Source organism: Microtus pennsylvanicus, chromosome 12, assembly GCF_037038515.1.
Source record: "Microtus pennsylvanicus isolate mMicPen1 chromosome 12, mMicPen1.hap1, whole genome shotgun sequence".
Classification (NCBI taxonomy): domain Eukaryota; kingdom Metazoa; phylum Chordata; class Mammalia; order Rodentia; family Cricetidae; genus Microtus; species Microtus pennsylvanicus.
Genome location: NC_134590.1, coordinates 45473821 through 45488770, shown reverse-complemented (window position 1 = coordinate 45488770; position 14950 = coordinate 45473821). Strand labels below are relative to the sequence as shown.

The 14950-nt window shown below is 48.5% G+C and overlaps 1 protein-coding gene across 1 annotated transcript in view; it reads right to left on the bottom strand.

The window, feature by feature from the left end:
* The window catches only part of Sel1l3 (SEL1L family member 3), a 110150-nt gene that overhangs the window by 57543 nt on the left and 37657 nt on the right, over positions 1 to 14950 (bottom strand). The window contains exons 7-9 of the mRNA XM_075943538.1: positions 12488 to 12620; positions 10258 to 10390; positions 8224 to 8364 (exon numbers count right to left, since the gene is read on the bottom strand). Coding sequence (XP_075799653.1) covers positions 8224 to 8364; positions 10258 to 10390; positions 12488 to 12620 — 407 coding nt within the window. The remainder of the gene's footprint in view (positions 1 to 8223; positions 8365 to 10257; positions 10391 to 12487; positions 12621 to 14950) is intronic.

Here is a 14950-nt window from a genome sequence, read left to right as displayed (position 1 = left end):
GGGTGTGCTGGTTGTTAGAAGAACCAAACAGCACAATCTGAGACAATAGCCTGAGCTGGAGCCGGCTTCTGATTGAGAATTCAGGAGGAGAGAGGAACCCTCACTCCCTGGGAGAGGGACAGAGACATCAATAGGAAAGTCATTTTTAGTGTCAGCCTTCCAAGTGGCAAAGAGCATCCAAAGTAGAAGTTTGAAAGAGGAGAAAAGTATAAGGAGGAAATACCACTCGCTGTTGTAAGGAGCCCTTTTCGTCAACTTTACTGACTTCAAAAACACTCAGTTTCTCATCTGCATTCTGATCTGGGGTCCCGACGGGCTCCAAGAAGCACCAAGAGCTGGCTGCAATACCGCCTTGGCACGGCACGCATGTCTTTCAGCACTGGGAACCCGGTCCTAACCAAGCTGTCCCTCTTTCCCCTTCCTTCTAATACAGTGGGAATGCTCAGGAAAGGGGCATTACCCTGCACCATTTAGGTGCAAATAATAAGAAAAAAATGTTTGTACATCTTCACTACAGATGCGACTTTTTTTTCTACTTTTGGGTAGTGCCGAAGGTGGGTCCAAGGGCCTCACATCTACTAGACACCTGCTGCAGAGTGCTATCCAGCCTGCTTTTCTGAATATTTACCTAAGGTTCAGAAACTTGACTTCCTTCCTTCCTTCCTTCCTTCCTTCCTTCCTTCCTTCCTTCCTTCCTTCCTTCTTTCCTCCTTTCTTTAATCCCACCCTCCTCCCCCTCTCCTTTCAGTATTGTAATTCTGCAGGTGGGAAAACTGTAACCCATTTCTTTGTTTTCTTCCTCATCACCTCCGTCCGAACGTATTTGAAAACCCTACAATACAATGCTTTCAGATCCTAATGATACAGGCGATGGCTCTCCAACAGTCAAGCGTAGCTCTAAAGGGAAGGGGCGCCCTGGTGTTACTGGGTCACATAACCACAAGTCCATCATGCCCACGCTCTACATTTCCTCGGGAGAACAGTAGAACTGTGGGCCAAATTAAGATCAAAGTGGCATTCTCGCGAAGCCGTGTTCCCCTCGGCAGACTGTGCAGAGCAGCCATTTCTCTACACTGTGCTCCAAAGCCGGGGGTGGAGGGGGTGGAGGGGTGGGGTGAGGGTGGAGGGGGGCAAGAGGCTCTGCGGAAACCAGGCAGATGGTGTCAGCCCTGGGAGAGGAGCCCAGGCCTGGACCTGGCCTCGTCCCAGAGCACGGTTTACTGGCAGCTCCTAGACTTCCTCCAGGCACTGGCACCAGCCATGTGGGCTTAGTGGTGCCCCGCAGAAAGGAGGGCAAGGAGATGGTGCGCAGTTTCGGCCTGGGGCAGATGTCCCCAGGGGCACACGGACATCACGGCAGCTTCATTCGCACATCCCTCCTGACCTTATGGCGCCTGGTTCTCCCCACGGACCCCTGCCTACCTGAATGTGAGCCTCTGTGGTCTTTTCCCTGTCCCCGGCCCTCGAGCCCCGGAGTCCAGCCCCCAGTGTCACTCTGCCCAGCGCTCCGCTGGCCCTGGTACCACAGCACTCTTTAACGGGCTTCTGATTTCAAACTACTCCGTTTTGACAAGGTTGGTGTGACAGGAGGAGAAAAGAATGAAACGACCAGAACAACTCTTAAATAATGAAAACCACGTAGGCTAAATTCTACTGTTGCTGCATCAGGAAAAAAAAAAAAAAAACCCAAATGCTAACAGGGCCATTTCTATGCCCCAGCAACTGCCATTTTCCTAGAGAATTCAAGGCTCAGGAGACAGTTTTAAGGCTGACCAATCTGCTGACATCCTGATCAAAGGGTCTTGTATTGGATGCGACCCTGGCACCGTGCACAGTGGGAAGTTAGTGACAGCAGGCATGGCGGATTTTACAGACCGAGTAAGGCAATCGGGATGTAGAGCCCATCTCTGGAATGCGGGGTAGGGGACGAAGGGTCTTGGGAGCATCTATATGCACTGCAGCTGGGTACCCCAGGAGTGCTGCCATCTTTAATTCAAAGGCTCGCAGACTCTGTGAGGTGGAGAACAAGCCCTGTTATACACGAGAGGGAAGACACCAGTGAGAACAGCTGAGTTGTACAGCATGTTAGCACATCAGCTGTCAGCATTTAGCAAGCTTCCCCCACAGCACCCCCGGGCACTTGGCCTAGAGCTGTGTAGGGGGCAGTCTCACTCTCCGTGTGGTCGCCCCAGGGCCTAGCACAGAGCCAGGAGGCGCTCCGTCTATGGGTCCCAAACTGGGCTTTGCAATGAACCTCGGAGACTCCTTCACATCTGGCCACCTGTACACCTCGCCACCAGAGATCAGAGGATGAGCCACGCTTCCGAAATCCTTTGGTAGTGCATACTACCTGTGCAGGACTGAGAAGATTCCAGCCTCCTTTCAGCATACCCAAAGCATTGGGAGCAAACATGGCTGAAGAGAGACATTTGCATTCCCATGTTCAAAGCGGCATTATCACATAGACAAGAGGTGGAAAGGGCCCAAGTCTCCACCAATGGATGAATGGATAAATCGAATGCAGCCAGGACGCACAATGGAATCTTGAAGAAAAGAAGATTTTGACGTGCTATACCAGGAGTGAAGACATTATGCTAAGTGCAATAAGCCAACCACAAAATGACAAAAACTAGATGGTGCCACTTCTAGGGAACATTTGAAGTAGTGATACAGGAACAGAGAGTAGAACGGTGGTTTTCAGGGTCTTGGGGTCAGGTAGATGGGATTTTTAAAAACAAACGTGTAAATTTCAGTTTGTTCAAGACAGAGAGTGTTGGTGATCTGAAGCATAGCGTGTACGTACTCCTGACAGTACTGAACTGTACGAAGAACAGTCAGTTAGCACAGCCCTCAAACGGTGTGAACAGCAGCTGACCTAACAAGGTGGGGACATGCAGACTACTCTGTGCTCATGTCATTTGCCAATGGAGTGGAAGCTTCCCCACCCCTGCAAAGTTCCCGATCAATCTCTCCTTTCAAATGCTGGCTTCAATGGGGGGAGCAGATGCACCATATGAAATTACACAATGTGTGGGGGGCGGGCAGAGGGAGGGGGAATCACTCTTAAGTCTTAAATGGGCATATGCAGAGGCCCGGAAGCAGAATGTTGGCTGGATACATAAGGAGATGCTTCCAAAGAAAAAGGATTCCTCATAAGAAATCAGAATCTCCACTGTCTTGTCTCATCTCCTCTGTTTAAAAAAAGAAAACATCGGGCTGGAGAGAGGACTCAACAGTTAAAAACACTGACTACTCTCCCAGTGGACCTGGGTTGGATTCCCCAGCACCCACACAGTGGCTTATAGATGTCTGTAACTTCAGTTCCAGGGGATCCAATGCCCTCTTCTGATCTCCCTGGGCACCAGGCATGCACGTGATATACATATATGTAACACACACACACACTAAAAAACCAGGAAGATTAATTCCACAAATTAGTTTCTCTGAGGAAATGAAGAAAGCTGTTGTTTACCTTTTCTTTTGGCCCAACTAATTCTTGTTTAAAACACGGCCTTGCTGAGGCTGCGACTCCGTGCTGGCATGCTTGCCCAGCACATACAAGGCCCCAGGATCAATCCCCAGTGTAAGAAAATAAAAACATCTTGTCTAAACATAACTTAGGCAGGCAAGATGGCTCAGGGGGTAAGGCGTTTGCCTGGCAAGGCTGGTGGCCTGAGTTTGATCCCCAAAGTCCACATAAAGGTGGAAGGAATAACAAATTTCACAAAATGGTTTTCTGACTTCCACATGCACACGGTGTTGTGAACATCCACAAATACTTATCGTGCACCCACACACTGAAAAAATATTTTAAAAAACACTCTATTGTTCTATTCTAACTCACGGCGACCATTCAGCCAATACCTGTTCAGGGAATTAAGGCGTGAACCGTTGAGAATGAGTTAAGAACGTACTCATGAGTACGAGAGCCTTATCTTCTGTACCTATCCCAGCCCTGCAGCAAGAGTTCTAAGATCAAACGTCTGCCACTCAAGTCCGTTTCCAAGCCTATCTCAGATGTGGAAAACAGGATGCACACACCTACATGCCTTGATTACTATAAGTGAAATGCTCAGGGCATGGTATTTTCCTGTAAGGACGAGAGGTTTGGTTTAAGGCACAGCTCTGGAAGTTAAAGGAGATGTTGCTGGCCTCAGCTTGACCCTAGGGACCATCTGATGGTGAGAGCTAGTGCAAGTGAGAGGTGCCACGTGGCCAAACCTGAGTCTAAAGAGAGAGTCCATGTCTGCACTTAGTCTCATGATAATTCAGTCTCTTTAAAGTTCAGAGATCCCATGAGAACAATCAGAATCCCTTCTGAGGGCAGTGCCTGTAGTACCCAAGACTTCATGTGTGTGTCTCATACATATGTTTGTATTCAAGAATACACATGCACTTGTATGCACCTGTGTGGAAGCCAAAGGTTTTTCACTCTCCTCAACTTAAGTTTTGAGACTTTGCCACTTACCCAAACCTGGGCCTCACCAATTCAGCAAGACTAAGTGGCCAGCCAGCTTCATGGATCCTCTGGTCTCTGCCTTTCCTGTACTTGAATTACAGGCATGTGCCACCTCATCTGGGTGTTAGGGACCCAAACTCAGGTCTTCTTGCCTGGACAGCCATTCCTTAACTGACTAAGCCACTCCTCCAGCCCCTAACACTAATCTCTTGAACCTTCCCTTCCATCCCACAATGCCACACTAGTGATCAAGTCTCTATCACCTGAACCCATGTGGCAGAAGCCAAAAGCAAACCATAGTGAAGGGAAGTCTACACCAGTCTGCCGATCAATGAGGCAAGACATGCCAGGGAGACGGTATGAGAGAGAATGCAGACACACTTTCTACGGATGAGCTGTGAGGAGCATGCTGGGGCTAGCCAGATTCTAACGGAAGGGTGACCTTGTCAGAAAGGGTACTCAAGAGACCAAGGACACAGGCCTGGCAGCTTTACTACCATTCTTTTGGTAAGAGACCATAGCGAAGGCCACTAAACATGTAAACTGATTTTCTACCTTCAATTTTTAAAATCAAGTTTTCTGCATTTTTCTCAACCTTGTTAGGAAGCTGGGTATGAGATATGACACCAATTGCTCTCTCTTGGGTTAGCCAGATGATGCTATTACAGCCCCAAGCAAGGGCATCATGCCAGGCAGAGATGAATTTGATGGTGTGTGTACCCTGCCCCTGAAGGAGGCTCCGGGGCCTTTCCAACCCAACCAAGGAAAGCAGATGCCTCTGGCAGAAAGGGGTGTTGGCTCCAGAAATGCACCTTCTCTTCCACTCCTGCACCCCTGCTCTGAGGTCCCCAGGGAAAGGCAGAGGAGGCAAGTCATGGCTGTGTGCCCCAAGGAGGCCACGGCTATGGTTTCAGGAGAGGCACAGAGCCTGGGAGCATTGCTTCCTGGTGATCTCATTTGGCCTGAACTCTGTCTGCATTTGACTGACAAGTCTAATGGTAGATCCTAGGGTGGAGTATCTGGCTTTGGGGGCGGGGAGGCCTACTTCTCCTGAGGGCTTCGGCAGCTTGGCCTCTGCCGGTGGGACTTGCTAGCTCTAGCTGTCCTACGAGCTCATGATTTGAGTTTTTCATTTGATTTTATTTCCAGGCCTCTGAGGAGAATAAAATAGTCCTAAATACAAATAAACAAAACTGTGAGCTGTAAAAATAACAGGAAAGCATTTGTATTGAGAGTATTTTCTTTAAAAAGAATGCATTGTGAAAATGACTCGATTCTCTTCCCACCAGTGACGCTATATTTAACTACAATCAGAAATCACAGGCACCGGTTTTGGTGGCTGTGGTCGGAATCTTGGTTTGAACTCCTCAACATCCAGCATGCACTCCGTCTCCTTAGGTATTTATTAGGTGTGAGACATCTCCACCACCTTACAGGGGAAAAATGGGGTACCTCTTCTCAGTCATCATAGCATTTGGGGTGACTGGAATTCTTGGTGACCCTGGCACTGGTCAGTGTCTAGAGACGTTTTGGAAGAGAGGGGTGGACATAACTGGTACTATCTGGGTGGAAGGGAACATGTAGTGGAGTACCCTACAATGCACAGGGGGACCCTGAAACAAAGACCCTTCCGGCCCAAATGAATACAATGCTGAAGATCAGGGATGCTGCTAAGTCTGGAGTGATCTATCTATCTATCTATCTATCTATCTATCTATCTATCTATCTATCTATCTATCATCTATCTATCTACCTACCTATCATCTATCTATCTACCTATTATCTATCTATCTATCTATCTATCTATCTATCTATCTATCTATCTATTAGTGCTAGGGTCAGAGTCTTGCACAATCTAGGCAAGTAAGTGTTCTACCACTTAGCTACATTCCCATTCCAACCCCCAGTGTTTCATACGCATATCCGCTCACTGAACCAGGAGGGAAGGATTACTACAGGAGGCTCCCATCACCCCCTCTACCACCACCACTCACCAACCACCACCTCCACCACCACCTCCACCACCACCTCCACCACCACCCAACATCCATCACCACATCCACCACCACCACCATCTCTACCACCACTCCCACCACCACCCAACATCCACCACCTCCACTACCATCCTCAGTACGTAGATGAGGCACCCAGGGCTCAGCGAGAACAAACACTTGTCTAAAAGCACACAGTGAGTCAATGTTAAATTAACTGGAGCCAGGTGACCCAGCTCCAGAGACACTGGTGTCATGGAGCGTGATGTGTGTTGTCACATCACCCAGCAGACACGTGTGCTACAAAGCCACCCTTGTCAAGTCCTTAGACTCTGTCGCCATCACTGTCCTACTCAGGCCTCCACCATTTCTTCCGAAGACTATGCGATCCCCTTCTTGCTCCATACTCTTCTAGCTCACCTTCCTGCCCCGGCCGCTGCCAGAGCAACATCAGAAAAGCCCTCTGATAACTCTCCACCTACAGTCCGAAGCCCTCCGACAAGTTATAGGCACACGCGGATTCCAACTGGTGACTGAGCTTTGCCTGAGTCATCTCCTTGGTCATCTCTGGCTTCCCATTCTGTAGGATTCACTCAGTACACTGTGCTGCTCCCTCCTCCCTGCCTCGGCACCTACTCCTGCCTCTCTCATCTGAAAAAATACCTCAAGAAGCAGTCACGATGGGAGCTCCTCCAGGAAGCCCTCTGGGACACCTGGGCCCAGAAGCAGCCATGCCTCTCTTTGTGCCTTCACCTCCATTGCTTTTCCTAAAATGACTTACAATTTGTCTTTGTGTGGAAGCCCATCACTCAAGAGGAGGCACCTTCTGTCATCTCTTCAATCAAGCTAAGTGACTGAGCAGTCCTTCAGTCAATATTAAAGAATAGAAGAACAAATATCCTGTATATAAAGAAGGCCTGTGCCCCGGGACACTGTCATTCATCAGAGGTCATGCTCTCATGTCCTCGACTCAAAGGCCTGCTTTTGTAACCAGGAACACAACGGGTCTTTATCACCAGGATCTATACATGTACCTGCTTGGTGTGCTTCCCACGTGACCATCTCTTTCTAACAGGCATGGTTTCAAGATCCGCTGTGGCCCTACAGGGTGTACTTAACTAAGCAAATTCACATGGCAGTGGGCCTAAGAAGAAACCGCCAGCATCCAGGGGGGACCCGTAAATCTGAGACTACAATGAAATGAACTTCAAACCAGGAGGCTCAAGTTCAAATGTCTCAGGGCCCAGCAGGCAACGTCTATGACAGTAGATGGCAGGAGTGAAAATCAGAGGAGAGAGGCTGTGTGTAGACAGCATGCCCGCACCTGGGCCTTCCCTCCAGGATCCCTGATCGCAGGAACAGAGGCCCAGGGAAGCCGCCCCTTTGAAGATTTTTTTCAAGTAAAGCTAGAAATTTGCATTTTTCTGAAAGTTTTTAGATACCGATAATGAAATTCTTTTCAAATACACAAAAAGATATTTTGCAAACTAACTCCATTTGGAGGCCAATTCTGGCCGCAGCCTGTCCGTGTGCAGCCCTGGCTTTAGATAAAGAATCGCTTGAGTGATCCCTAAATTTAAGTTTTTGGAAATGTGCATAGATATATTCAGCGCGTGGACACACAAGGGCAGAATTTAAATCTGAAAATTAAACTGGAACACTAGAGTTAAAAATAACATCAAGGCATAAATCACCGAGTGAGTGAGTAAGAGAGACAGAAAAGCAGGGCGCCTTTCCAGTTAGCACCCCAAACCTAGGCAGGGGCTCGGTTACCAGTGAGCAGGTCCATCTGCAGTAGTGTCTGGAACAAGCTGGGGTGCCTGTCTCTCAGCTCCTTCTCCCAGGGCAACGCTCGACACACCTCCGGTCTCCCATACCTGCGCTTGAGGTCCAGGTAGGAGTTATAGACGTCACCTGTGCAAAAGTACAAGCCATCACCCCTTCAGGAGTAGCAAAGGCATTTTCTTTCTCAAAACGGTCCTCCCTGAGGGGTGCTTGGAATAGGAGGTGTCAAACTAACATTCCTGGATTTGGCTTGGGTCCCTCGGGGATTTGAAATTAGCCATGCCCTGCCTTGGGGTCAAATCCAAGAGAACAAGCCAAGGATGTTGGTGGCTGTTGACTAAATTCTGCAGAGTGAGCAGCTGGCCTCTGGCTTGCCCCCAGGAGGCCAAGATCTAGACCACTTTGTGTGTTGAAGAGCAAGGCCCAAGAGCCCCCAAGGAAGTGAAACAGTTAAAGACTAGGACAATCTCCCTGATGTCACCAAACAAGTCAGTATATAGGACCGGCTTTTCGCCTCAAGGTCTCACGCCTGGTGCTGTGTAAATTACCCAAAAGCGTTTCCTCTTTGGGGCATCACTATTCCTGTGTGTCTGCCCCTCTCCTGGCAGCATTGTTGCTTCTGCATGATTCAGCGGGAAGCACAGTGGCTGATTAGGAAGGTCTATTCTTTCGCATTTCGTATGCTTCCATGTGTACGGGAGGGGTGCACATGTGTGGGTACGCAGAGGCAGGGGACGATCTTCAGTGTCACTCTCAGGGATGTCATTTATCCTTTAGGATCTCTCACTGTCCTGGGAGCTCACCCGGGAGCTAGCCTGCCTGGCCAGAAAGCCCCAGGCTCTACCTCCCCAGCGCTGAGAATACAAGCGAGTGACACCATATTAGAATTTTAATGTGGGTTCTGGGCACACTTGCAAATACTTTACCAACCGAGTCATCTCCTTAGCCCAGGATGATCAAGTTTTTTTTTTATTAGATTTTGTTTATTTATCTTATGTGTGTATGCATGTGGAGGGTGGGGGATGTACATAGGGCTCAAGAAAAGATCAAAGGACAACTGGAGCTGCTGGTCCTCTTCTTCCACCATGTGGATCCCAGAGAATGACTTTACATTGTCAGGTTTGAATTTAGGTTGTTGGTGGCTCTACCCTCTGGGCTACACCGCCAGCCTGAGAGTTCACTCTTGACTAGAACTGCAGGTGTGCCTATCACCCGCCACCCTCTCTGACAGCTGTGTGACCCTACCAGGCTGGGGCATGACTGGGGTACATCTATGCACCCCTCCTTCGCTGGCCTGGAACTGGAAGTTCCACTCTGGAGGACCTACACCATGCAAGCAAGACTGAGATACTGAACTTGCTCTTGCTAAGGACAAATGTCCCACAGGAATTTCTCTTCCAAATGGGACATGCATGGCTAACTGCAGTGCCACTACATCGAACGTGAAGATCTAAAGCACACAAGCATTTACAAGTGCTAAATCTGAGCTGGGACCCTGGGGTGCGAAAGGAGGTCCTGGACAAAATGAGCACCCCGAAAAGCAGTCTGTTTGAGAGCTGTTCCTTCTGCTAAGTTCCCCAGTGCTTTCCTGAGCTGACTCTAAGGATTTGAGAATAGAACAGGGCCCCAGACAGCAAAATCATTGTTCAGATATTAATGGTCCAAGACAAAAGTACACCGATGTGTACAATGATTTCTAGTGATTAATTTAAATTTTCCAAAGCATTTTCTTTTTAGAACTGCCTTCTAGGTAGGGAGACCTCTAGGCAAGGTTTGAAACATGCTCATTCATCTGTTTTCTTAAATAAGATCAGGTATGGGGAGTTAGGTAGGTAGGGGGGGTGGGGATGGACGTGGAGGGCACGCTCTGGTTCCCATCCGTCTGTGGAAGGCTGGAGGTGCATCTGATCCTGCTGCTGTCTGGGCCAAGTGATACACAGTGTACGTTTCTGTTTCAGTCCCCCGCAGAGCGCAGCCAAGCATGTCCATGCAAACTCAGAGCTTAGGATGCCCTGTACTTACATGTGTCCCGTCTCTCACGCCCGACCTGGACAGTGGCAGTGTACCCGGCTATTATTTCCTGCACCTCAGCGCACCGCTCATAGTATAACTTGATTTGTTCCCCCAGTTCCTTCTCAACGAAGGGATTAAGAATCTGCAGGAAGGCAAGAGATGGCATGAACTACAAGTTATCAAATGCCCACAGCTAATACTGAGTCAAGTATGTTCAGCGGACTGAGGTCTCTCGTGGACGTCACCAGAAATCATGTCACTTGGATTTGCATACCATTGCCACTAGGATCAATTCAAGGCCATGCTAGCTCCGGGCGCCTGGTGTCCCATCTCATCGGCGAAGCTTCTTGCACATCCGTGTGACCTGAAGGCCTGGTCCTTTCCCAATCTTCCCCAGGGATGCTAATTTTCCCCAAGCTGTGCCTGTCACCTGAGGTCCTCCTCCCACTTCCTTCTGCTTGGCAGCATCCTCAGTCTGCGAGAGCCAATGCAGGGCCACTGCTCCAAAACACAGCTCCCTACAGCCCGAAGGGTGGCCAGATACACATGTGCATCTCAGTGAGCAAAGTCAAGTCATGTGACTTCTTTATGACAAACAGGTCTAAATCCCAAAGAGCAAGCCCCTCAGCACCAGGGGAATTAATTTTAACTCCGCGTTTTCGCATGCACGTCGTCATGAAACGGACTCACTAGTTGGGAGCAGCAGTGGTTTCTTTTGCTTTTATATAAAAGGATTCAAAACTTTAGAACACAGCAGAGAAGGAGGATTTTTTTTTTGGCTTTTTGAGACAGAGTTTCTCTGTAGCCCTGGCTGTTCTAGAACTCGTGGTGTTCCTTGCCTCTGCCTCCTTCAGCAAATCCTACGGTGTGTGCCATCTCAACCAGCAGGAGGAGGTATTCTTGGTAACACTTTTATTTCAGTTTCATGTATGAATACATAGACTATGTGTGTGTGTTGTTCGTGATATTAAACAGGCTATCTTCAAACACTTTTTAAAAGCTGGGCCTGTTGGCACACATCTGCAATCACATCTACTCAACAGACCGAGGCAAGAGGATCAAAAGTTCAAAGCCCGCCTGAACTCCAGAGTGAATTCCAGGCTAACCTGGACAACCTACTGAAAACTTGTCTCAAAAAGAATTTTTTAAATAATATTTTTAAGAAAGGAAAGAGTCTAAATCTGGAGAGAAAGCTTAGTGGTCAAGTGTTTATCTAGAAAGTATAAAGCCCAATGTTCGATCCCTGGGAACAAAAAATATTTTTATTTTGTTTTTGTGAGACAGGGTCTCCTGCATCCCAAGCTGGCATCAAACCTGATCTTGAGCTCTTGATTTTTTTCCCCTCCACCCGCTGACTCCTGGCACTACAGGCACGCACCACCACGTGCCACAACAGCAAAGTGTGTGAAACTCATCCTAAGCCAGATGCTTGCCCAGGGTCTGGCACTAATCAGGCACTCTGAAGTGTTTACTGAACAAGTGAACACATGACTTTTCCTTTCCTTGACATCTCAAAGATAGGAAATCAGGAGTCCTATTTTCTCTTGTTGAGTCTCGGCCTGGACCCCACAGGGTCAAGGGAATGAGGGAACAGTCCCCTGTCAGACATCTGGTAGGGTTTCCAATCTCCCAGGAGGGCTGAGAAGACACTGTTAGGAAGCTACACAGTAGGGAGTCCTGTATCCTCTCGAAGGACTGGAGATGGCTGGGGTAGCCCTCTGTGGGAGGGCTGGGATGTGTGATAAAGGTATAGCCAGTTCAAGCTTGGGACCCAAAGTCCTCTTCGGTCTGCCTACCCCAGGACGGGCTTCTGCCGAGAAGGAGAAAGACTGGAGGACGGGCATCAGGGCTTTAATTTGCTGGAGTATCGCATCCTCCGATACTTTAAATAATAGCGTAGAAAAGACGCTTTACCAAATAACTAAGATTCTCTCCTTTCATTAGCTTAATCACTGGATAGGCAACAGCCTGATAAAAATCTACTCTATAATTAAGCTAGTAGTTATTAAAACAGAGGAAGTAAATGGTTTCCATTTTATGAGTACTAAATGAGCCGCACAGTAACAGAAATCTATTATTGGACCGGCTCAGGGGAAGCCTCGATATTAATTATGTTTGGTGTCTGAGCCCAGGCACGGTTCAGTCCGCTTGGGTAACTCTTTTGTTTACAGTGTTTCCTGTCTCCCGTGGCCCACTGTCCCACACGCTCCCGGCAAACTGCCCGATCCCCCAGGCTCACCTGTGCAGGGTGTAGGCTGCGGAGGCGATAGTATTTCACTGGTCCAAAGAACCCTTCGATGCCTGCCACGTACCTGCTCCCGCCAATAATGAAGTATCCAGCTGTGTCGTTATAATAGATGTCTTCGTGGAAGCTAGAGAGGAGCACAAAGGATGAAGACAGTCCTGGGGCTGGGACCCGCTTAGTTAGAAAGAGACTCGGTGAAAATACTGAGAACTGTCCTTCAATTTTTTGTTCTAAAAGGCAAATTTCTTACTGAGTGAACAGAGAGTAGATGAAGGAGAAACTTAAAATGCAGATGACTTGACAAGAATGATAAGTAAAAATCAGTGATGAGGAGGTATCCATAGCGAGGTCAAAGGTCATGACCAGAGACAAGAGCCCAACAACAGGGGATGTGCTGAATGTCCACGCTACCGGAAAGAGTGTGACCCACCAGGGAGGAGACAGGGACAAGCGGGTGGTGTGGATCAAGTGCATAAAGGTGATCTAGTCAAGACTGGAGAAGCCCAGGTGTGCACCAGCGAGGGATGGCCAGCCAGCAAGCCTCAGACATGACTTTATTTGCAATGTAAACTGAAAAGGGGTAAAAAACCTGGAGACCCAAATTATGTTGCTAAGTTTAAAAATGAAGATGTGGGCGGGGGGAAGGGAGCTAAGTGGTACATACACAGAGACCTGGGTTCGAGCCCCGGTACCACATAAACCAGGAAGAGCAGTATGAATCTATAAGGCATGAAGGTAGGAAACTCAGGGTCATCCTCAGCTACACTGTGAGTTCAAGACCAGTCTGAGCCACAGGAGACAGAGAGAAAGGGAGGGAAGAAAGAAGGAAGGGAGGGAGAGAGAGAGGGAGGGGGTTCTATTTGTATAAAGAAAGTGACTATTTTTTGCATCTGCACAAACTCTGAAATATAGTCAAGAGACTAATGAAACCATTTCCCCATAGGGTGGGGAGTAGAGGCGGGAGTACGTGGGGCGCTGGACGCAAGGCTCGGCTCCATCTTCCTTTCTACTCCTTTCTCTTCCTCAGTTTTGACTTCTTAAACCATGTGCACTTATTACCCACTTAAAACCCAAACTAGAACTGGGTGATGGAGCATATGCGAACAGCAGGGTACTCGAGGCAAGGATCAAGTGAGAAGCCAGGCAAAGAGGAGAGAGCCACGGGCAGAGAGGGCAGATGGAAAGCCAGGAAGAGGGCACAAAATGACAGGCAGGCCGCCAGAAGCCAGGGAGCCAGCAAGCTCCTGACAGGTGGGTGAGGGAAGCCAGGCAGCCGGCGGTTATTCCAGGACAGAGATGGACTGACTGCCCCTCAGCAAGACCCTGGTCTCTAGTTCTCCAGCAGATGTTCCTAGCCAGGGAGGCAGGGAGGAGGTGGGAGTGTAGGGAATAGGCTTGTGTTGGTGGCAACCAGCGTCACAAAGGGCTTCCACTCTGGGGACTTGTCTTTTCATAATCTCAGCCTTGATGGAGGAGGGAAGATTCTCTCTCTCTCTCTCTCTCTCTCTCTCTCTCTCTCTCTCTCCCTCCCTCCCTCTCTCTCTCTCTCCCTCCCTCTCTGCCCCCTCCCTCTCTCTCTCCTTTCTCTCTTTCCAGGAGAGATCACAAAGTTAGTAACTCTGAGAGATGAACAGGCTCTGTTCTTCAGGACCTTGGGAAGACTGGAATGCTCTAACAACTCTCGTGGGAGTACTTGGTGCTGAATGGATGAGAAGCTTTGTTAATGAACCAGCTTGCTAGAGGTCCTGTACTCTGCAACTCTATTGGCGAAGGCTCACAACATATTGGGTGCTCCTAGGAGAGGCTCTCTTGAGCCCTTAACACTGCCCCTTTCTTTTAAACATGGAAATAACAATGGTTATTTATATGGTTGTTGTGAGGGTTGAATGGATACAGGTTGAATAGCCAAACGCTTCAGACCAAAAGTACTGTAGATTTCAGAGGGCTTGGGTATTCCAGGGCATGCATAGATGCAACTGGCTGAACATCCTGAATCAGAAAATCTAAAACTCCCCAAATGCTCTAAAATCAGAAATGTCTTGAACATCTAAAATGCTCTAAAATCCGATGTGACACTCAGAAACTGCCAGGTTTTGAGCATCGAGGTTTTAGATTTTTGGATACTTAACAGCTAATACACAATGTGTTTAGTACAGTGGTGGGCACGGCTCATCTCGCAGCTGGACTTCCGCTCCCACCATCTGAGGCCCAGGCTTACACCAGGATGTGTTCATTTCTCAAACAAAATACTGCCAACTATATATGTTCATTGTAATCCTGGCATTTACTCCAATAAGTACTCTACTAAAACAGAACTCCCCGGAACTGACAGCTCCTTCTATTATAGACCACGTTAACCTGGGTCTGTCATCCCAGCTACTCAGGGAGATGAATCAGAAGGATCAAAAGTTCAAGGCTGTCTTGGATAGCATAGTGAGACTGTCTGGAAACAAAGCC